Below are 23,158 nucleotides of genomic sequence, written 5' to 3'. Positions count from 1 at the left end.
GACTGACATGCGTGATGACTGGGAGAGTACATGAGCTTCTAGAGTGCTGGTCATACAGTGTATCAGTAGTTCTCAAAGTGTGGTCTCTGGATACCTGGGTAACTGAGACCTTTGTAGAGAGTCCATGAGGTCAGAACTCTTATTCATGATAATGTGTATTATTTGTTTTTTCCTTTATATTTACTTTTTTTTTTTTTTGAGATAGAGTCTTGCTCTGTCACCAGGCTGGAGTGCAGTGGCACCATCTTGGCTCACTGCAAATAGGCTAGTTTTCTATTCCAAAAATACCTTTTTTTGTTTGTTTGTTTCTAAATTAAAAATTATAATGCTTATAGACAAACTCAAGCACTGTAAAAATATACACAAATGTAAGTCTTCAGGAATCCTCAGCCCCTTCCAGAAAACCATTAACAACAGTTTGACAGTTCTTCATATCTAATGTATATATTAACATTTTTTTTAAAGTCAGATCATGTATTTATGATTTTATAAATGTGTTGAACATTTGTTTCCAATCTTCAGTATTAAAAATACTGTGATGCCTGTGATTTAAAAAAAAAAAAAATCTTGTTTTTTTATATATGCTTCTTTTTGATTTCTAAGATTCTGATAGAACAGTAATTTTGTTTAAAGCCTGAGCAAAAATGCATGCATTATAGAAATATTTAATAGAGTAAAAATCTATTATATTCCTCTTTTATTAAATGTTTATGGGCTAATTATACATGGTAAATTATGCTATAAATTGAATTTCTATACCTCTAAAAGACATGTCCTTTAGTTTGAGTATTGAGAAAATTATTTTATGATGAACATGAACTTAGCCATACAGGGCATGGAATTGGGGTGAGCACCTAGGGAAAGGCCACTGAGATTTCTTCTTGCCATATGCCTGCTCAGTTGTATTTTTGCAGAATTGCTTAAGAAGTACTCCTTATATTCAGTTGTCATTTTTCTTTTTTCATTTTAGGTAACACTGTATAACACTGATCAGGATGGTAGTGATAGCCCACGCAGTAGCCTTAACAACAGTCTCTCAGACCAGAGTTTGGCATCTGTTAATTTGAACAGTGTTGGAAGTGTGCATAATTATACACCGGTAAGTCTTGATGAAGTTAACATGTTAATAGTTATTCATTTAGTACTTAAAACTAAACCAAACATAATTGAAATGCAAATTTAAAAATGAAGGTATGTTTTTCTCACTAATAAATTTATTAACTTTAGATAAAACTTATTTAGAGGAGATTGTAACTTGTTAGTGTTTTAATTTGATACCATATTCGATTTTTAAAAAATGGTTGTGCAGTGTTAACAGATTTTGGTCTACTTTATTCTGTCTGTTCTGTGTCCAAGAGAAAAGCCATTGGAACAGGAAAAAAATTGCACTTTAGTCTAGTAGAGCGATAGTTGGTGATATTCTATACTTCTTAGAAAAAGAGCTTAGAAGATGTGTGTGTCGACATGGTTTCCAGCTGTAGATCTGAGAAGGGAATTCTGTAAACCCCAGAGGTTAGGGTGGCCTGGTACTCAATTTTTAACTACTCATGTATTTTCAGTTTGGATCCAGGGGGCAAAAAGCCATGCTATAAAGGGACCTGTGTATGAGTACTCTTGCTTCTATACTAATTTGTTACCTATTACAAGAACATGACTCTTAGGGTATCTGTTATTCTTTTCAAACTACCTGGCAACTGTCTTCCTCAGTGAGCAGATAATAGAGCCCAAGAGCTACACACCACATTGTTTGTCAGTGTAAACTTGATCTTCCCAGATCACTCCCTGTTGTTCCAGGATGAGTAAATAGGAAAAAACTTACACAGGACAAAGATATAAAGGGAGAGACCCGAAAGAAAATAACACAAGGGAAAGAAAAACATAGCAGAATTAAAATTCATATTGAATGTAGGAAAAAAGAAAGTTGCCTCTGCAAAATTATTATTGCCTGGTGGAAAAAAGTATTATCCCACAATGGAGAAGAAAGAAAATGGAATAAAAATTATGTAAAAGAAGACAATAAATGTGGAGAACTGAGAATTGTAGTTGTCCCTGCAGAAGAAAAAGTTGTTATAGAAGCGATTTTCAGAAGAAATAGAGATTTAAAGGGATACTGAGTTCTAGAAGAAATTAATGGGGGAAAAACGTATACAGTCAGCCCTTCATATTTGTAGGTTCCACATCCACAGATTTAACCAAACTTTGGATTGAAAATATTTGAACAACAAAATACAATTAAAAACAAAAAAAAGTACGGCAATAAAAAATATATGCTGGAATGCGTTGGCTCATACCTGTAATCCCAGTACTTTGGGAGGCTGAGGCAAGAGGATTGCTTGAGACCAGTTTGATATCAGCCTGGCCAACATAGTGAGACCCTGTCTTTAAAAAGCGAAATAGCCAGACACTGTGGCATGCACCTTAGGAGGCTGAGAAGGGAGGATCACTTGAACCCAGGAGTAATCATGTCACTCCACTCCGGCCTGGGCGATAGAATGAGACTGTATTTCTTTCTTTCTTTTTTTTTTTTAAAGGAAAAAAATGTAGTTTAATAACTTTGCATTGTATTAGGTATTAATCATCTAGAGATGATTTAAAGTATATAGGAGGATAGGTTATATGCAAATATTATAACATTTTGTATAAGGGACTTGAACATGTGCAGATTTTGTACTCTAGTGGGTTGGGGTTCCTTTACCCAATCCCTCGCTGATACTAAAGGACTGCTGTATCTAGATACATTATGGCAAATTTTAAAATTTCATAAGTGGTTACCCATATAAATACTCTGACAGAATAAGTAAGTTATATATAAAGAAACACAAATCAGACCTCCGCCTCTCTTTTTCTCTCTCTTTTTAGACACAGGGTCTTGGCTAAGTGGGCCAAACTGGTCTCGGACTCCTGGCTTAACCAATCCTCCTGCCCTGTTGGCTTCCCAAAGTGCTAGGATTACAAGCATGAGCCACCATGCCTGGCCTCAGGCTTCTCTTTGATACTACTAAATGCCAGAAGATAATGGAGCATTGTATGCAGAGTTTTGAGAGAATGAGTTTGGAATAACAAATATTATGCCCAAATTTTAATTCATGTGTGAAGGCAAGAGAAAGACTTTCTTTGATATGCAGAGATTAGAAAGTATCCTGCCCTTGTTTTCATGTATCTTTCCTGAAAAAAATTATTTACCCGTGATCAAGATTAATTAAATAATAATGACAAAGTCAAGTTATAAAATAATAGTTGGAACATTGAAGCGAACTCAGCAAAGATATAATGATTTTAAGTTGCTTTTTGAAGTAATATAAGTGTAAAAAATCTTGACCAAAAGAATGCAAAGAACACTGTCCAGTATCACAAAGCATTATAAAAGGACAAATTTAAAAAGCAGGTATAGAACTAGATGACAGAAGTAAGAACTAACATGTTTGTTGTGCCAATAAATGTAACAGGGTTAAACTGCCCTGTTTAAAGCGAGACTTTGTAGACTGGTTTTTTTGTTGTTTTTGAGATGGAGTCTCGCTCTGTTGGCCAGGCTGGAGTGCAATGGCGCGATCTCAGCTCACAACAATCTCTGCCTCCCAGGTTCAGGCGATTCTCTTGCCTCAGCCTCTCAAGTTGCTGGGATTACAGACGTGAGCCACCACACCTAGCTACTTTTTGTATTTTTAGTTGAAACAGGGTTTCACCATGTTGGCCAGGCTGGTCTCGAACTTCTGACTTCAGGTGATCTGCCCGCCTTGGCCTCTTAAAGTGCTGGAATTATAGGCGTTGAGCCACCATGCCCGTCCCTGCTGTTTTCTTTCAACAATAAAGTGTCAAATGGTCGAGCAGTCCCTGAGCAACAGTGCAGTGGCAGCTGCCGATTGGGTTTATCACACCTATATAGTTTGATCCTGTAAGGCCACAATGAGCCCACATGGATTGAGATAGTTTTATTACTTATACAGACAGTATAAACCAGGTTAGCATGGTGTCAGCTCCCTACATCCCACATGACAGTACTAGATGACAGACTACTCGAGTAGTAGCTCACTCTGTAATAGAGGAACAAATTCCATAGTGCAGCTAAGCAGTTTTGTAACCTGCAGCTGTACCCTAAGGGAGTAAGGCAGAAAGTCCCATGTCTCACTCAGCCAGGGAGGTAGATGAGAACCTGTTTCTTGGCAACTTCTTGCAAAATAGAAAGGTGGATGAGTAACTGCCCCATGGCCATCTCCTGCAAGACATGAGGGCAGATGAGAATTTTAATAAATAAAACCACTTGTTCCAGGATAATCACAGGGTGTTCCACCAAGGCTTAGGTCATCCTGCCATGGAGCCTTGCCTACATTGTTTGTGTGGAGATGTGTAAGGACACTAGGGTGCCAGCGGCAGAGCCATTTTCTTATGTAAAAATCCATATTTTTCCATGTTATTGCAGACTCCTTATGAGCATTATTTTTAATGGCTACGTAAGTTTCTAGTCAGTGTTCGTACATTAATTTTTCAAAACACTAAACAAATGGTAGTTTACCACCTTTTCATATAGTACGTAGTCTTTAAGAAATACAGATGATTATCTTTTATTGATTTTATTTCTAGTTTTCCTGCTTTTAAAGATAAGTTTTCCCTGGAGATGAAGAGTTAGGCATATTTAAGCTCCTTGTTGCTTTGGGCAGAGCCATACATCTGACTCATAGTACTCACAGTATTTGGGTTTGTATACTAAAAAATAATTGAATAAATGAAGGAAATGTTAGTAGTTTTATAGTTTTAGTGGAGTTTGAGATAAAATAGCTTCTGTAGAAATCACGATTGAAGATTTTACAGAAAGCCTAGAAGGATTCTAGGCCTAACTCATCACTTACTTGTATGATCTAAGGCAAGTTATTTAACTTTGAATTCTTTTCCTTCTGTGAAATATGGAGGTTGGGTTAGACTTCTACAGTTCTTCAAGATTCAGTTTAACTGTTTTGCTTTCTGTCCATTATGTTTTAACAGAGGATGGGAAAGCCTGAGACAGAAGAGTTATTTTCTTTGAATTCCAGTGTTGGCACTGTTTTCAGTTATATATTTTATATAACAAGTCAATTGTAATTAGTAGAGAGGCTAAATTAGTTGTGTTTTCTTTTAATGTTAGGTGACAAGCCATCCAGAATCAGTCTCTCAATCATTAACTCCTCAGCAGCAACCACAGTACAACCTTCCAGAAAGAGACAAGCAACTACTTTTCTCAGAATATAATTTTGAAGATCTTAGTGCCTCATTTCGGAGCCTTTATAAGTCAGTTTTTGAGCAGTCACTTAGTCAACAAGGTGAGTTTTCTTAAAACCTTTTTTATGACAAAGTTTTATTGGAAAAAGATTTTTAAATTATTTCACATGACAGCTGTTATACTCTTAATCTTGAAATATTATCATCACAATAAGAATTGGATAATTATATTTTGCCCTTTGTGCCTTTAGTATGTTCTGTTTATATCATAGCACAAAAATGGCAGATAAATTTTATGTTGCATGCCTACTTACTTGTTTACTAGTGTCATCCAGGAGCACTGTGTTAAAGAATTCTGACACTGCATCTATACCATACGGGAAACACCACTATAATTAATTAGTGATATCTGGCATATGAAGTGTTTGAGTGGTGAATGTTGCACCACAAGAATAGACGTGCCTTGCTTTTGGTCTGACTGGTATTAGCAAAAAGATAACTTATCGGAATGTGGTAGCACCAAATTTGTGATTTTGAGTGTGGCACTTACAAGTGAATACATCAGCTACTAGTAAACTTTGGGTCATTGTTTTACGCAATATACATAAGTCAGATTTTAATATTAAAAGTGACTTTAGTTGAAACACACTATTATATCTCAACCAAATGCTAGATTCTTGCTCTAATGTGTTCTCGTCCCATTAACTGCTGGTTTAATTTTAATCAGAGGGTAAAAATGTCACATCTTTTCCCCAAAGATGACTAGTCAGAAATTGTTGGGAACTCTACTGTTGAAGCATTTCCTAATTACTTGTTTGTTTGGCACATTAACTATTTATACCCCATGTTTTATTCCTTTCCTGCTGCTGTGTCAAAATACCTTAGAATGGGTAATTTATAAACAACAGAAATGTATTTCTCACAGTTTGGGAGGTTGGGAAGTTCAGGATCAAGGAACCAACAGATTTGGTGTCTGGCAAGGGCTTGTTCATCGTAAATGGTGCCTTTTGGCAGTATTCTCACATGGAGCTGAGCACTGTGTCCTCATGTGGCAGACAACATGGAAGGGCAAAAAGTAGCTAGTTCTCTTCATCCCTTTTGCAAGGCCCAGTCCCTCATTACCTCCTCAAGGTCCCACTTCTTAATACCATCACCTGGGGGTTTAAGTTCCAACATGTGAATTTTGGAGGGACACATACATTGAAACTGTAGCACCCCAACCCAGAAAGTTTATATGTTCACAGCAGTGAAAAAAAAGAAACAGAAATCCTTGTCTTTATACTGTTTGCATGTTAATACTTACTTTCAGTTAATGTTAATGTTATATACTGTTACTTATATTGATGAATACTGATCATGTGTATGTGAAATGGCCTTTTCTGGTTAGCATTTGAATTTAAAGTAAGATTCATATGTTTTCTCAACTTTTAAGTTTTTTATCTATAAAAGTATAAAAAGAACTAATAGAAGAGTTTGCTAAGCAAATCCAGCCTTGGTATTCATAACAGAAAAATAAAGGCTTTGAAATAACAATGACAATTTCTGAAACCCATAATTCCATTCCATCACACTATTTAAAAAAAAAAAACAAAAAAAGCATCGATGGGAATTCTGGGTTCTAGTCCAGGTTCTGCCATTAAGTCAACTGAGTTAACTTCTCATCTCTGGACTTCAGTGTCCCCATTTGTACAATAAAGAGGATTGGATTAGATCAGTGATTTTTAGATTGTTTTCTTCAGAGGCTTTGGCTTTTGTAAAGATCTTTGGGACTGCCAGAGGAGAAATGTGCGGATGCAGAGGTAGACCTAGCAAGCTTCCTTCCCCAGCTTCAAAGAAACAATTTTAGTATACTTACCAGTTTTATATATTGGGCTTCTGGAGAGATATTTTGCTTTCTTTTATTTAAAAATAATTTGAGATTGAAAATGTTGATACAGATCAGACCTTGGTTCCCTTGTAAAATGCTAGGATTTTATTGAAAATTGATAAATTACTGCTTTCTTTGATCTTACGGTAATAACCCTACAGATTCCTTATATGTGACTATTTTCTAGGGCCAAGGCAAGAACTTTTATTAACTCTTCTGCCTGTAAAACTTGGTAGCTTTTAAGATTATCTTGCAGTGTACTCAAATACAGTTTTACTACTAATTACAAATATGAGAATAATTTTATCTTTTTAAAACGTGGTTTTATTGATTGATATTATCTTGTGGTTTTTTTTTTTTTCATTCAATAAAATTATTTTTATGTTTGGTTCAGCATAACATTGCATGGGCCACCCTTTGGGATTTGAAAATAATCTAGTTACATAGAACCAAATGTTGCAGTAAGATTATCTAACTACTTGCAGACCAAACAAAAATTATCCTTAACATTAAGCACTTTTGGCTTAGTCATCATCATGGCAGCTAACATTTATAGAGCTCATCCTGCAGCGTATACCTTCACTATGTAGAAAGTAAAAAGTTCCTCTTCAAAAGTTTCCTTTCTTGTTAAAGAATAAATCATAAGTGTTAGAAATAATAGTTTCTTTTAAAAACTAACTTCCTTTAAGCCTCCTTACTTTATGCTAATAACTCTTTATTGGGCCCTATCCTATGTAGCTGTTAAACATGCTCACAGGCGCCTAGTACATTCTATGTCCTTGTACCTTAACCAAGATGTTTGTGCTGGACGTGCTCACAGGCACATTCCAGCTCGCAGCCTATGCCCCTTCCCTAATTTGGCATAAACAACGTCCTCTTTTCCTTTGTCTTTCCATTACTTTTACCTATTTGGAAAAGTTTTAAACTGTTAGCCAATTGGGTTTTAGTTTAGATTGTGCGATCTTCTATCAAAGCCTTGGTCTTTATGCCTACAGAGAACCATCCTGAGTGTGACCCCAACACCTTTCCCACTTTTCCCCTAACATTTACTTACCTTTCAAGACTCAATTCAGGCACTGTCTTTAAAACAAAGGCTTTTCTATATTTTGAGCCGCCTCCTAGCTGAACAGACAAGGAGCAGTTTTCATAATCCTCTGTATACTTTAGTTTTAGTACTTATATTGTTGGTCATAATCTTGTCTTTCTCTTCCGCTCAAGGGTGGGGAATTATATTTCTTCTCAATAACCACAGAGCCTAGTTTGTAGTGGATGTTGCATTAGCACTTGTTAAATTGAACCAGTGTAGCTCCCTGGCATCATATGCTTTTGTTACATTAATAATTTTACAAACGTTTGTCATAAAATACAGCTGAAATCCGACCATAAACGATCTTGCTCTCTCTGACTGTTTTTAGGTTTGATGAACATCCCTTCTGAATCTTCCCAGCAGTCCCACACTTCATGTTCCTATCAGCACTCTCCCAGCAGTACAGTGAGCACTCACCCACACAGCAACCAAAGCAGCCTGTCCAACAGTCATGGCAGTGGCCTCAATACCACAGGCAGTAATTCGGTTGCACAGGTCTCACTATCTCACCCCCAGATGCACACACAGCCATCTCCACATCCTCCCCATCGACCTCATGGTTTACCACAGCATCCGCAGCGTTCCCCGCACCCAGCACCACACCCACAGCAACACAGCCAGCTCCAGTCTCCTCACCCCCAGCATCCCTCTCCACATCAACACATACAGCACCATCCGAACCATCAGCATCAGACGTTAACACATCAGGCACCCCCACCCCCACAACAGGTATCCTGTAATTCTGGTAAGTTTTTGTCTCCTGGCTCGTGTTTGGCTAACTGTGAATTAGAATCTGTCCTTTGTTATTTGGAGCTCATGTAGTATTTGCTACCAAAACCTCTTTTCATCTGTTTCCTTTTGTGTTTCCTTGCTATAATCCTATAGTTGTAACTCATTTAATTCATAGACTGACCTGGCGATTTTCTTGATTAAAATTTATTGTGGCAACATAGGCAAACCCAGCAACCCTTGCAGGTTTTGATTTTAACTGTAGTTTGTAATTTAGATACATTATCTTACATTATCCTCCCAAATCAAGTATAGATGACCACATTTTATATATAGGAAAATGCAACTAAAAGAATTTTAAGTAATTTGCTTAAGATCATACTGTGGTAAGTGGTAGAACTGGGGTTTATATTCTGACATGTCTGACTTCAAAGCTTGTAACACCAGTTATTCTAAAAGAACTAAAGTTAGCAGACATTTACTAAGTGGGTAGGGTTTGCTCACCCACTCTTTGCAGAGTTTGCTTTATTTTTATTTGCCAAGTCAGTATTTATTAAAGGAGCCTCCTCTTCCTCTTACCCACAGCAACAAATTAGTCATGGCAAGTGCCCTGGTTCCTGGTCATAATTTCATTTCAGTTAACCTTTTTCCTACCCTGACCTTTTGACTACCTGAGTTGCATTTACCTCAAGAGATCGGGATTCTAGTACTGCTTTGGCTGTTGTATTACTAAGTGACTTAAATCATATAATTCCTTTGAACTTTGGTTTCCTTATCCGTGAAGTTCTTCTTGAACTAAAGGATCTGAGTCTGGTAGACTTGCATGTTCGTGGCTCATTTGGGTATTAGTTTAATCCCCTCCCACCCCGCAACAAATTTCTTCCTAAATTATGACTTGCTTCATGGCAGGGTCATGTTGTCTCTAGTTGATTGTTTATTTTAAAAATCCATAATTGGCAGAATTTTGTAATCAAGTAGCCAGTAGTTGATATAGCCAAGAGATGCCTTGATGTAGCAAAAGCAAACCAACCAACCCTTTTTGTTGGTCTTTATCTTCATCCATGCAGGGGTGATCCTAGAAACAGAGTGGCTTGACAGCAGTCACTGAATGGAGAATTTTCTTCCTCTATTCAGCACTGCTGTCTCATTGAGGGTAACTCTTGCTACATGGCCTCTGACTAATGACTGGTTTGCTGACATACAGATTATGGAGTCTTAAACTCTTCTGATGTCATACCAGAGGATACCATTTCTGACTAGAAATGCCATGACGTGGATTCATCAGCATTTCTTACAGAGATCTCACTCCTCTTCCTTCACTAACTTGGCAGGGGGACTGTGTTAAATTTTTTTCTCCTAAGATTGCATTGGAAGAAGCATTTACTCTTACTATATGATCTGATCCACCTGCCTTAAGTCATTGCATTAAATTGTACTGTGTATTGCCTCTAAGTGAGAACCTGCCTCTCTAAGTTCTTTTAAGGTCATAGCAAGACAGGAAAATGAACTTTATATAGGGGAAAATACAGATTTGCATGACATTTCCTACCTGTTCATTTATTGGTACTGTAATGTAAAGAGCAGTATCAAGTTTGATATTACTAGGTGATGTGGCAGTTTGGAAGCTGCCAGACTGGAGGTTAGAAGACCTGGGTTCAAGTCTTAGATTCATCATGATAACCTTGCTAAGTTATGTCACCTCTCTGGTTCAGTTTCTTTTATTTGTAAAACGGAGAGAAATAATACCTTTCTGCCTATCTCACAGAGCAGATTGCCCAACACATGATAATAATGAGTACAAATCCCCTTGTAAGACTGGACAAGAATCAGCCAATTTCAGGAATAGGGCCAGCTCATCGTTTTCCCTTATCACACTTCACCCTTTCACCATCCAGGAATTAGACTGTTGTCAATATTACTTTTATAGGTGTTTCAAATGATTGGTATGCGACACTTGATATGCTAAAAGAAAGCTGTCGAATTGCCAGCAGTGTTAATTGGTCAGATGTAGACCTTTCACAGTTTCAAGGTGAGTGTTGGTTCTTTTTGACATATAACCAAATACACATGATCCTGTTTCTCTGCTAGATTGTAACTTTCTTTGTAGTAGAAATAAACATCTTATATAGCATTTCTTTTGCAGTTGGTAAAATTCATAATGATTTTGGCCAGTTGATATAGCAGAGGGTCACAGACAAGTTCTGAAAGAAATTTGGCCACATTTAAAATAATTGGGCTTTGAATAACTTAAAAAGATCATTCTTCATTGCGTGGGCAAATCACTGCCATAAAATGGAGTGAGTGGAAATTTTGAGGGCTGAAAAAAATTGTATCTTGCTATTTTCCTTGCAATGTTTATTGTATAACTGTGCTAACATATTTTTAATGCTTTCCTCATAGGTCTGATGGAGAGTATGAGACAGGCAGATCTCAAGAACTGGTCTTTAGATCAAGTTCAGTTTGCCGATCTCTGTTCTTCTCTTAATCAGTTCTTTACACAAACTGGCCTTATTCATTCACAGAGTAATGTTCAGCAAAATGTTTGTCATGGTGCCATGCATCCAACAAAACCTTCCCAACACATTGGAACAGGTATGGGATTAGTTATCTTCTTGATTTTTCTCATTTTCTCATTCATACGAAATGTAGTAACTGTCTTAACCAACTTGGTTTGCTGCTAATGGTGACAGTGATCTGTTTACAAATTTTTATTTATAAGAAATGAATGAAAGCAAATAATTTATATGTAGGGTATATCTTAGAAAAATTGAGGTAAAGAGACTGTATGTTCTTCTGTTGTGATTTATATGATTGCTTTATTATTTACAGTTAACTGTTGTCATTAACCTTTTACTAAGTTATCAAACAAGAATTAAATTATATTGGAGATAACATGTTTTTATATGACATAATTATGAGATTATATTAATTTAAATTTGTACAGATCTGCAATGGAAATCGGCGTGTCTTGTCTATCTCCTAAGAATGTTAAAATGCAAGAATTCAAAGTGTTTGAAGAGTGGACGTAATGGAAAATAGTCTCACTGATGTTTTACTTTAGACCCAAAATCTTTCCTTTGTATTTTAAAAATCTCGCTTTCTTCCTTTATTCTTTATCCTTGCAGCCATGTCTTCTACTCTGATTGCACTGCCCACATTTTTCTATAGGAATTTCATATCCAAGTTACTTCTTTCTTCATTTTAATTCCTTACCTTGTCTTATCATCAAGTCTATTTATTTTCTGTGTGTTATATTGACTTTACATTTTATGCCAACAAGCTCTCTCTTCTCTGTCCTGAGTGGCTTCCTTTAACCATTATTCTATCTTATTTCACATCTTTCGTCCATCCATGGTTTGAGTTTATTCAACTCAAGCTTATCAATCTATGTCTTTCTTTTCATGAAATCTTTATTTCTGTATCCTTTGATGTAGTGGAAATCTATTATCTTTTCTTCTTCCATCTTGAATAGCTTTTCCTAAGCTATTTTGAATTGCTTATCCTGCCTGAAACTTTCAGTCACTCTTTGATTCTGGTGACCTATTCATTCAGTGAATTATATCCACACAAGGGCCTCATTCAGTCCCGTGACTGATTTCTCTCTGTGCCAGAGAGAATTTAGTTTTTGATAACTTTTTAGCTTCTTTGTCTCTCTCTCCTTTTATTAGTTCTTTTTGGTATCTTTCTGATATATATTCATTTTTAAGCATCAAGATCTCTATAATTCAGGTATCCTCACTTATGTGCCCTTCTTCCATTTCATTTTTTAAAATATTTTCTTGCAGATGGACAGCATGTCTTCTTTGTTTCTCTCATGGGTTCTAAGCCCATACTTTGTCCCTTTCAGGATATATCACTTTCAGTTTTTCAACTTGCTTTAAGTTCTTAGACCAGGTGTACCACCTCCCTCTGTTTTTTATCCCTTTTTTCTCCTTTCCTCTTTTCTTTCTATATTCATCCAAAATTGTTGCTTCTAAGTGCTGTCATGATGTTCACTTCTTTGCTAACTCCACCTCTAATCATTTCAGTCAGCCTCAAAAAGTACTAAGTGAAATTAAATAGCTTATATATGTATCACTAGTCTTGTGTGTGTGGAGGTAAGTACCTGTGTTGCTCACAGATTGTTGCCTCAGGCAGGACAAGTAGAAGAAGTTGTGGGTCAGCCTTAGAAGAAGGCAGCCTTGGCCAGGTGTGGTGGCTCATGCCTGCAACCCCAGCCCTTTGGGAGGCTGAGGCAGGCTGATCACCTGAAGTCAAGAGTTTGAGACCAGCCTGGCCAACATGGTGAAACCCCGTCTCTACTAAAAATACAAAAATTAACTGGGCGTGGTGGCACGTGCCTGTAATCCCAGCCACCTGGGAGGCGGAGGTTGCGGTGAGCTGAGATCATGCCACTGCACTCCAGCCTGGGCAACAGAGGGAGGCTTCGTCTCCAAAGAAGAAGAAGAAGAAGGCAATCTCAAAAGCCAGTGTACATGTTAGCCAGTAGCTCCCACATTGTTGAATTTCAGTTTTGTGCCCTAAGTCTGTAAGAAAGGTCTATGTGTACCTTTTGGTCTTGGAACTTGGTAGTTTTGTCATGGAAAAAACACTGTTTATCTACTGCTGTCCTCTGTCAGAGAGTACCCAGGCACTCCTGGATTCTCTCTAGACTGAGATCCTGAGTTATTTTCCTAAAGCCCTTTGTTCCTAGACTTCTGTAGTCATCTCTTCTTGAGCCTTGACCTTGGTTATTTGTTCTGGTGTTCTGTGATTCTGATTCTGTTAATTTTTTCTGTCATCTCTTTTGTCAGGGCCCTCCTCCTCTCTAGGGTCCCAGTGACACCTTTGTGATTCTCAGTGCTACCCTAGTCACAGCCTGTCAAAGGTAGAAAAACTATAGTTTTTCTTCAGTGTTTATTCAGTTCTTTCTACTCTCACTCCCCTTTTGTATCTTCCTTCTGACTCATGCCTGCCAAGCTGTGTTGGCCTCTGACAAGTTGTTCTCTCATCAGTTATGGTGCTCCAAGTATTCATCACTTCATGCCTGCTGATGTCTGTTCACAAATATTCAGATTTTTTTTACATGTCCAGCCTGCTTCCTCTTGTTTTAAGTGTGTTTTTCTGTCATTCCTTTTTTCTCTTCCTTACATCCCTGTATATCACATCCATTCAGATCTTTCACTTCCCTCATCTCTACACCCCAATAATTCTTTGTCATAATTTCTTAGAAGTATAGTCAAGAGGAGACTTTCAGAGGGCTGCTGATTTTATCCCTTTATTTAACAGATAAGGACATTTTGATCCAGGGGGAGAAAGTGACTTGCCCAAAGTTGTAAAATTCATTTAGGTGTAGGTCTTGAGTCCCAGAATATAGTCTCTCCATTTCCTTAAACCTTTCCTGTTATTCCTGTTTTCAGGGACCCTCTTTTGGTGAACACCTCCTTGAGCGTCCTATAGACTCCAGAAATTAGTGGTGTAGTATGCTAGTGTAGAAGGGAGAAGGGGAGAAGGATGTTATAGAACACAGTCTATGACATCTTTTCCTAAATCTTTTTACCTGTGGTTATAATTTGTTTATATCTTCTGGCTGTACTACTGTAATTTGATGCTTTGCTTAAAGGTCATTAAATATAGGTAGGGATGCAGTCATTGAGTACATACTAGACACCTTTTCTGTGTCTAGCTGTGTATTGGGCACTGAGAATAAAGACCCCTGTAGTAGCTTTTGTCTCAAAGAGTTCACAACCTAATGGTTGAGACAGGTCCATCAAGAAATACAATATGTTAGGGAGGCCTCTTAGGGAGGCCGAGGCAGGTGGATCATGAGGTCGGGAGATAGAGACTGTCCTGGCTAACATGGTGAAACTCCGTCTCTTCTAAAAAAATATTTTAAAAATTAGCCGGGCATGGTGGTGGGTTCCTGTAGTCCCAGCTACTTGGGAGGCTGAGGCAGGAGAATGGTGTGAACCCGGGAGGCAGAGCTTGCAGTGAGCCAAGATTGCGCCACCACATTCCAGCCTGGGCGGCAGAACGAGACTCCGTCTCAAAAAAAAAAAAAAAAAATATATATATATATATAGTATGTTGAGGGCTACACTTCTCCATAGGGTATAAGTGCAGTAAGAATTCAGAGAAAGGGGTACATACTTCTCTTGGAAAGATGAAAATTTTCCTAGAAGACAACACATTTAAGCTGGACTTTGTAGGTTAAGTGGGATTTTGCAAGACAGGTCAGATCATGTCATGTCTGTTTTCTGCTCAGAACCCTCCATCTTTCTCAGTAAAGACCAATGTTGTTACTATGGCCTATATGGCCTACACAATCTGATCACCCGTTATTTCTGATCTTGTCTCCTGCCTTCTCCCCTCCACCCCTGTGCTCCAACACTACTGGTCTCCCTGGTGTTCTTTGAACACTCTAGGTAGCACACTCTACCTAACCAGGGCCTTTGTACTTGCTCTTCCCTCTTGTTCAGAGTGGTCTTCCCTAAGATAGACACATGACTCATTTTCTCATCTTGTTCTCTTTTTTTCCTCAAAAAAACACCTGCTCAGGGGATGCCTTCCTTGGTCGTCCAGCTTGGTGCAGTCTTTAGAAAGTGCACTAGCCGTGCATGTGAAGACCAATCAGCATTTGGAGACAGGATTCCGCCCCGCGTCACTTGCACCAGTATTAGAGCTATAGTTTAGTATAACGTTTCTCCTCTTTTTTCTTTCTAAATCATCAGTATGGTCAGTCAATCGAAGAGCTCAGTTCTGACTATAAACTTCACTGATGAAAGGCATGTTATCATGGGAGGCAGGGACGGGGGTCAGAAGTGTTGGATTCTGGTCCTGGTTCTCTCTCATTTCCTCTGTTCCTGTTTCCCTATCTACATGGACAGAGGTAAGGTCAGAGTAGATTATCTCTGAGGCCATCTCAAGCCTGGATAGTCTGGCTTTCCACTGGAGGGTACAGACTTGTGAGCAGCCAAATACAGAATGCCTTACCTTAATAGAAGTGGAAGATTTTTTCCACTCTTTCTAGTTTCCTCTGGGAAAATGATTATTGTTTTTTGGTTTCATTACAACATTACTAGAATTCAAGTGTAATTTACATGAAATACTAAATAACCTTAGGGAAGTAGCCTTTCCAGAATTCCAGATGTTCCTTACAATGTGAACCACTTTTATAATCATTCCTCATGAGTTATTGGGGGAGGGGTCATATTTGTTCTCTCTCTCTTTTGTATTATGATGTAACGTAGTTGCCATTTTGGAGGTGTTAACACTTGATGTCTCCTGTTAATGAAAATATATTAAGAAACTTCTGAAATAAAATTTGAATGAGATCCATGGTCCCCATCCTCACACTACAGAATAATACTTCCCTTCCCCCTCCCCTCCCCTCCCCTCCCCTCTCCTCTCCCCTCCTCTCCCCTCCCCATTCCCCTCTCTTTTGACAGAGACTCACTCTGTTATCCAGGCTGGAGTGTAGTAGCACTATCTCGGCTCACTATAACCTCCATCTCCCAGGTTCAAGCGACTCTCCTCCCTCAGCCTCCCGAGTAGCTGGGACTACAGGTGCATGCCACCACACCCATCTAATTCTTTGTATTTTTAGTAGAGACAGGGTTTTGCCATGTTGGCCAGTCTGATGTCGAACTCCTGACCTCAGGTGATCTGCCCACCTCTGCCTCCCAAAGTGCTGGGATTACAAGCCTGAGCCACCATGCCCTGCTCAGAATAATACGTTTTTAATCATTGCTTGATGTAGCTGTTTTACTATGTGCAGATCTTTACTGTTACCTTGTGCTTCCCAGGCACAAGGGCACACATGGTTAGGCCTGCTTCAAGGGTGAGAACATCAGGGAAATGGCGAATAGGTGGTGATGTAGAAAGAGTCCATGAGTGGCTGGGTGCTGTGGCTCATGCCTGTAATCCCAGCACTTTGGGAGGCCGAGACAGGTGGATCACTTGAGGTCAGGAGTTCAAGATCAGCCTGGCCAACATGGTGAAACCCCATCTCTACTAAAAATACAAAAATTAGCCAGGCATGGTAGTGCATGCCTGTAATCCCAGCTACTTGGGAGGCTGAGGCAGGAGAATCGCTCGAACCCGGGAGGCGGAAGCAGCAGTGAGCTGAGATTACGCCACTGCACTCCAGCCTGGGTGACAGAGTGAGACCCTGTCTCAAAAAAAAGAGTCTATGAGTTAGGAGATCTGAATTCTAGTCCTAGCATTGTCAAACTAACGTGTCTTTGGGCAAGTCAAGTTAGCCTTTCTGAGTTTCAATTGCCTCATCTGTAAAATGGGTATAACAATCCCTGTCTTGCCCTCCTTTGGGGCTTAGTGGGAGGGTCAGATGAAGTAATGGATACAAAAATACTTTTGAATTGTAATGAGGTATGTGACAGCAGCAATAATAGACATAACTTGCCTACCAGTCTACAGTTAGTGGCAGTGCCAGCATTAGTTCCAGTGTGTTCACACCCAGCCTGGCACCCTGTTCAAAAGGCCAAGACCACAGTTATAGCATCTGAAAAGAGTAGTATTTTCTTCCTCTTTTTTCCTCACTTTACCTGCTTAGTTTACTTTCAGGGTAACAATTCTGTTAAGATTTTAGTACTCCATTTGTTTTATTTGTGGTAACATATTTTCCCTCTTTCTGTTTTTAATCTGATTAGGAAATTTGTACATAGATTCTAGGCAAAATCTCCCTCCTTCAGTGATGCCACCCCCTGGTTATCCTCATATCCCACAGGCACTCAGCACTCCAGGAACAACGATGGCAGGTAATGTGTGTGTGTGTGGGTGTGTGATTTATTACCCAGAGTTTAATATTGAGAAGCGTTAGCTTTCCCAGTGGTGAATGAGGCGGCTTCAAGGAGAGAACCCCCTGTTAAGAGGGGCTAGGGGACAATGTCTGGACAGCCACTTGGCACTAGTGCTAACGAAGGGATTCAAGCATCAGTTGGTGTTTGGACTGTAGGACCTGAAGCCCTTTTTAGCCCAAGATGCAATGATTCTACTTACTCTAGTTATTTATTGTCTTGCCTCTCTAAGAAGTCCTGGGGTCACAGTTGAGGGTGTTTGACAGGACTTTAGCAGGTTTTAGGAACCTACTTTATTAGCTCCTGTAGATTCTGCTTCATTCATTCCAAGGGAGTTCCCACAGCTGTAGTTTCCAGGGAAGTACCTCGTAGAGAAGGTAAATTTTAGGAGTTAACTGGTTCATAAACTTTTCCCGCTGGGTTCTTGAATGCAGGATACGTTTCATTTAGCCAGGGGAATACGGCACATTGTTAGAGCTGGAAAGTGTCTTAAGGATCCCTTAGGATAATGGAGGCTCCGAAGGAGAAATGCCTTGCCTAGGCCACCCAGATTAGTGAGTGGCCAAACCAAGACTCAAGCCCCAGTGTCTGGATTCAGAGTCCATTGTTTTTCTCAGCATACCGCACAATTCTTTACTTAGGCTCTTTGAGGAAAAGACATAAAGGTAATGGGGTTGAGGGTGTAATTAAAACCTTGAAGAACTGTGTGGTAGACAGCAGTGAGGAAGGAGTTGGGACCAAGTGATATGTCCTTTGCTGAAGGGGGAAGGAATGTTACTGTTGTGAGTGCTTACTAGTAAATTGTAAGTGGTACCATAAGGTGGATAAGACTCTGGAGCCAGAGCGCTTGTGTTTAAATCTTCATGCTTTGCCGCTTAATGGCTGTGTGATGTTAGGCAAGCTGCCTAACCCTCCTACCTCAGCTTCCCTGTTTGTACAAGGGGCTAATAACACTACCTAGGTCCTTGAGTTGTTAGGATTAAATGAGAATTGTGTAAATTAGTGCCTGACCCACATTAAGGAACTTACAGGTTTTTTTTCAATGAAGGCATTTCACCTATATTGTGATATACTGAAAACCTTAGCATTAAATAATTGTACAAGAAAATATTTCAGGGCATATGAGAAAAATGAGTAGCAGACTACTTGAAATTTTGTAATCAGAGTACTAGAAAAATAATCCAGTAAAACTTCCACAACAGTTAAAAGGATATGTATAATTTGTAATAAAAGAAAGAATTCTACAAGTAAATATCAACCTCTACTTTTAAAAAGCAGCTGGTTTAGAAGGGGGTCTGTCAAGATACAGTAACAGCACATGGCCAAACTGGTGCAAGAAGAGCATGGGAAGGTGGGCATTCTGTACTCAACTGTGGTTCCTCCTGGCTTCCTGTGTTCCCTTGTTGATGTTCTCTGTGTTCACTTGGTGTTACTTGGTGGCACAGAAATTAGCTTGCTGGGGAAAATTCAGTATGACATCATTGGTGCACTGCTATCATTATCCTGTTTACCATTCTCATGGGAGCCAATTCATGTTACTGAAACAACGTATTGGAGCAAAACAGACTAAGAGCATTGGCTACATTGGCACTTTTCTTGTGTCTTCCTTACTGCAGCCTGGTATAACGGAAGGAGTGTGGGTCAAGTGAACTGACCTCAGATCCTGTCTTTGCCCCCTGTGGTTGTGTGACTTTGGGTAATTTACTCATCCTCTTAAACCGATACTATCCTCTTACCTATAAAATGAGGATCATAAGAGCCACTTTTTGAAGGCTTATGGTTGAATTAGTGAGAGAATGTGTACCTGGCATATAGGAAGTACACAGTAGGGGTTAGTTTATTTCTTTCTTCTCTACCCAAGTCGCTGCTAATATTGCCTCTTTCCTTCCAGGCCATCACAGAGCCATGAACCAGCAGCACATGATGCCTTCCCAAGCCTTCCAGATGCGGCGCTCCCTGCCTCCAGATGACATCCAGGATGACTTTGATTGGGATTCAATTGTGTAGGGCTTGTTTCTGCGAGACACCAGACCCTAACGTTACCTTTCTGTGCAGTGAAGGGAAAGGTTTGAGAGAATCCAGTTGAGAAAGCAAACTTGCTAATCACTTTACCAATGTTATCAAAATTACTTTTGAAGACAATCAGAAGGATTTTAGCTGGATAACTTACTGCTTTTATCTGACCTGAACAAGTACTACATGTTTGTCTCCCTGCCAGCTGCCCTATGTAGCTCCTAACTGTTGTGTGATTTGGACGGCTTTTTGTGTATTTGTGTCAGTTTGATGTTAACCACAAGTGCCAGACTGATTTTTCAGACGGAGCCTATTTTGCTGCAAGCAGTTTATATAAAGATACATATGTGTAAATATATGTACAAAAATTACTGAAAGGCTTCAGTTTTTTCTAATTGGATTATTATGTCTTGAAAGGAAAGTTATTGTCAGTTTTTATTCCTTGTTAGGCTATTTTCTGCAGGATGCTTTTAACTGATGTAGGAAACTGAAAGGAAATAGATTTTTTCCAAAGCCAGTTCCCCTTATTTAATCTTTTTTAGAAATGTGGGTAATCTAAGTCAAGGAACCCAGGATTTGACACTCTCCAACAATCCATAGGGGCATGTTGCTCCTGAGCAGCATGAAGAACTGACCAAATTGGTTTTGATGCTTGGGGGATCATAGAGTATTTATGTCTGCTTTTCTAAATCTGTGTTATAACAGCTCTAAAATTTGTTGTTTGGTAAGAAGTTGGGCATCGCTTGGCTCTTTAAACACATCAGTGCTTCCACATTCATCTATGTATTTATTATTCAGAAGTGTTATTTTAATATTTATTGCTACCTTCTGTGAATGCTCAGCTCCTGTTGGGTTCATTAAGGAAAAATGTGTCTGAAAGCACAGAATTACTTTTTTTTTTTTTTTTTAAGAGGTGGAGTCTCACCCTGTTGCCCAGGCTGGAGTGCAGTGGCGCGATCTCAGCTCACTGCAACCTCCGCCTCCTGGGTTCAAGCGATTCTCCTGCCTCAGCCTCCTGAGTAGCTGGGAGTACAGGTGCACGCCGCCATGCCTAGCTAATTTTTTTTTTTTTAGTAGAAACGGGGTTTCACCATGTTGCCCGGGCTGGTCGCAAACTCCTGAGCTCAGGCAGTCCGCCTGCCTCAGCATCCCAGAGTGTTGGGATTACAGGCGTGAGCCACTGTGCCCAGCCCAGAATTACTTTTCTTGATAAGAATTTACAGACAAGACACTCAGAGAGACATTGTGTCATTCTCTGTCATCACTCCTTTTACCATGTGAATAGATTTCTCTGTCTTGGCATTCTTGCTAATTCAGATTTAGTTAAATCGGATTTTTCTGGAATTTGAATCAGATTCCATTTGGGCAACAATAGCAGGGCAGTGTTTCTAAAGCAAGTTTCCCCACTCATCTTCTAGGTTGTCTTGAAAGGAGGATAGAGCCACTTAAAATTTTATTTGCTTCAGTGTTTAATGTAGATATTATGTGGCCTGCTGTTTCTGTTGTCCTGTATGTCTGTGTATGCATGACATTTGGTCCCTTTCTTTGAAATGCAGCCCACCTCTTAATGGTTTTTTTTAATGGTGGTGGTTTGTTTTGTTTCATGTCATATCACAGTTTGCATGGACTGATTATCTTAGTTTTATGATAAAACTAGAAGAAATGAGGGGTTTTTTTTTTGTTTTTTTGTTTTTTTGTTTTTTTGATGAATAGATTTTGAATTGATTCTTTAGACCAAAAAAAAGTGTCAATTCTAATGGGGAAAAATATTCCATCAAGTCAAAGAGTAGTAACTGCTCACTGGTTGCTTTTTAGCATCTCTGGTCTTAGCAGCCATGCTAAATCACTTTAATTAGCCTTAGTGATTCTATGGTTGAGTAATCTCTACTTGAACTAAACAAACATCTTTTGTTTCTGTGTGTGTGTGCTGTGTGTGAGAGAGTGTGCCTGTGCGTGTGTGTGTGTGTGTGTGTTTTAATGAAGTGTTGCCTTGAATGAATCACTGGGAAGCCAGCCATGGTAAGGGCTGGTGAGGTTGGGGAGAAAGGAAGAGCTTTATGTTTCTCTGTTGTTTGGACCCTACTTGGCATGAAAAAGGAAGCTCAGTTCCAGCCCCTTGGATCAACGAAAATCAGAGGATTCTGGAAAGGCAGCCAACGTGCCCCTCTTAGAAGGATCAGAGGCAAGATGAGATGGCAGCCTGCAGAGTAAATGCTTGAAAAAAAAGGGGGTGATTTTCCATGGTTTGCTTAAGTCACTGTTTTCTAGACACCAAAATAGCTGTTTTGAAACTGTTTTAATTGCTTGGGTAGCAATGTGCACTTTAAACAATTTGGATATTGGAATGCAGTATCATACTGAGTGATTTGAGTAGAACCACTGATGATGATTTTATAAATTGTGTGAAGCGAATTTCCCATTTGGCAATCATTTACTGATTTGCAGTGATCAATATTTTTATGAGAATTTAAACTTACCAAGAATGGCCATGGAGGCAAAGCCTTCACCCAGACCCATCCCACTCTCCTGTGATCCAGGTGGTCCAGGAGCCCAGGACAGGCGCTTTCTGTGGGCCCTGGCCACAGACAAGGTTACCTGGTGAGGTGCAGAGAGTCCCTCTAGTGGCCATTTCGCATGGTAGTTGCTAATGCAGAACAAGTTCTGTCTTGGGCTTAAATTGACTGAAGACTTTAGGGGGAAAGAACATTAAATGCATGTAAACAAATGGGGGTACTCTGTCCAGGAGAATAATCCGACTGGCATTTGTGGCAGTTTTTGAAATGTAAATGTATTCATGTGTGTTCTTGTAAATACATGTCTCTCAGATGTCCTTTGAAGTGGGAGGGAATCAATCCGGGGATAATTTCAAATGGAATAGAGTATTTTGATATTGTTCATTCAGAGGGTGATGTGTACATATCTATATTGTATATATGTGATGAAAATGCATTGGCTTTTTGTGCAGATACAACCTGCTCTCTGTACTGCTGTTGGACAGTGTTTTAATGTTTCTACAGTTTTGCTATTGCACGATTTCATATTTTGCCTCTATGATGAACGGCAACCATTCTTTGTAACTGTTTAGTGCTGTAAAGAAATATTCCAAGTGTCATTAGGATTGTTGCTGCCAGAACTGATATGCATGAATGGCACTTAAAATAAATATATTATGTTAACTCTATTTACAACACTGATTGGTCTCCGTCGTTTGCTGTAATTGAAGAAGTGAAAATGGAGCTAGTCCAGGTGCAGAAACCCCACAGCCAGGACCCCAGAGTCCGTGGGGTCACTGAGATTGTATCCCTTGCATTACTACCTGAGAACAGTAATTGCTGCCATTTAGTGAGCATCTCATTAGCTCCATGAACTTGGGGAAGTCACTGGATTTCCCTGGGCCTCATTTTCCTTATTTGCAGTGCCAGTACAATGAGGATAGTATCTGCCTCCCAGACTTGTAGTGGGATTTACATAAATTAG

The 23,158-nt window shown here is 39.2% G+C and overlaps 1 protein-coding gene across 2 annotated transcripts in view; it reads left to right on the top strand.

Annotated features, from left to right (window-relative positions):
- The window catches only part of FOXJ3 (forkhead box J3), a 180,423-nt gene extending 157,554 nt beyond the window's left edge, over positions 1-22,869 (top strand). For both annotated transcript variants that reach the window (XM_012001722.1, XM_012001723.1), the window contains 7 exons: positions 971-1,099; positions 5,117-5,291; positions 8,473-8,889; positions 10,801-10,902; positions 11,274-11,465; positions 17,522-17,629; positions 19,560-22,869. In XM_012001722.1, coding sequence (XP_011857112.1) covers positions 971-1,099; positions 5,117-5,291; positions 8,473-8,889; positions 10,801-10,902; positions 11,274-11,465; positions 17,522-17,629; positions 19,560-19,675 — 1,239 coding nt within the window. In that variant the 3' untranslated portion in view covers positions 19,676-22,869. The remainder of the gene's footprint in view (positions 1-970; positions 1,100-5,116; positions 5,292-8,472; positions 8,890-10,800; positions 10,903-11,273; positions 11,466-17,521; positions 17,630-19,559) is intronic.
- Positions 22,870-23,158: the final 289 nt, after the last annotated feature.

The sequence above is a fragment of the Mandrillus leucophaeus genome, unplaced genomic scaffold (genome assembly GCF_000951045.1).
Source record: "Mandrillus leucophaeus isolate KB7577 unplaced genomic scaffold, Mleu.le_1.0 Scaffold67, whole genome shotgun sequence".
NCBI classification, from domain to species: Eukaryota; Metazoa; Chordata; class Mammalia; order Primates; family Cercopithecidae; genus Mandrillus; species Mandrillus leucophaeus.
Note: the sequence above shows the minus strand (reverse complement) of the source record. Positions and strands in the feature narration are given on the sequence as shown.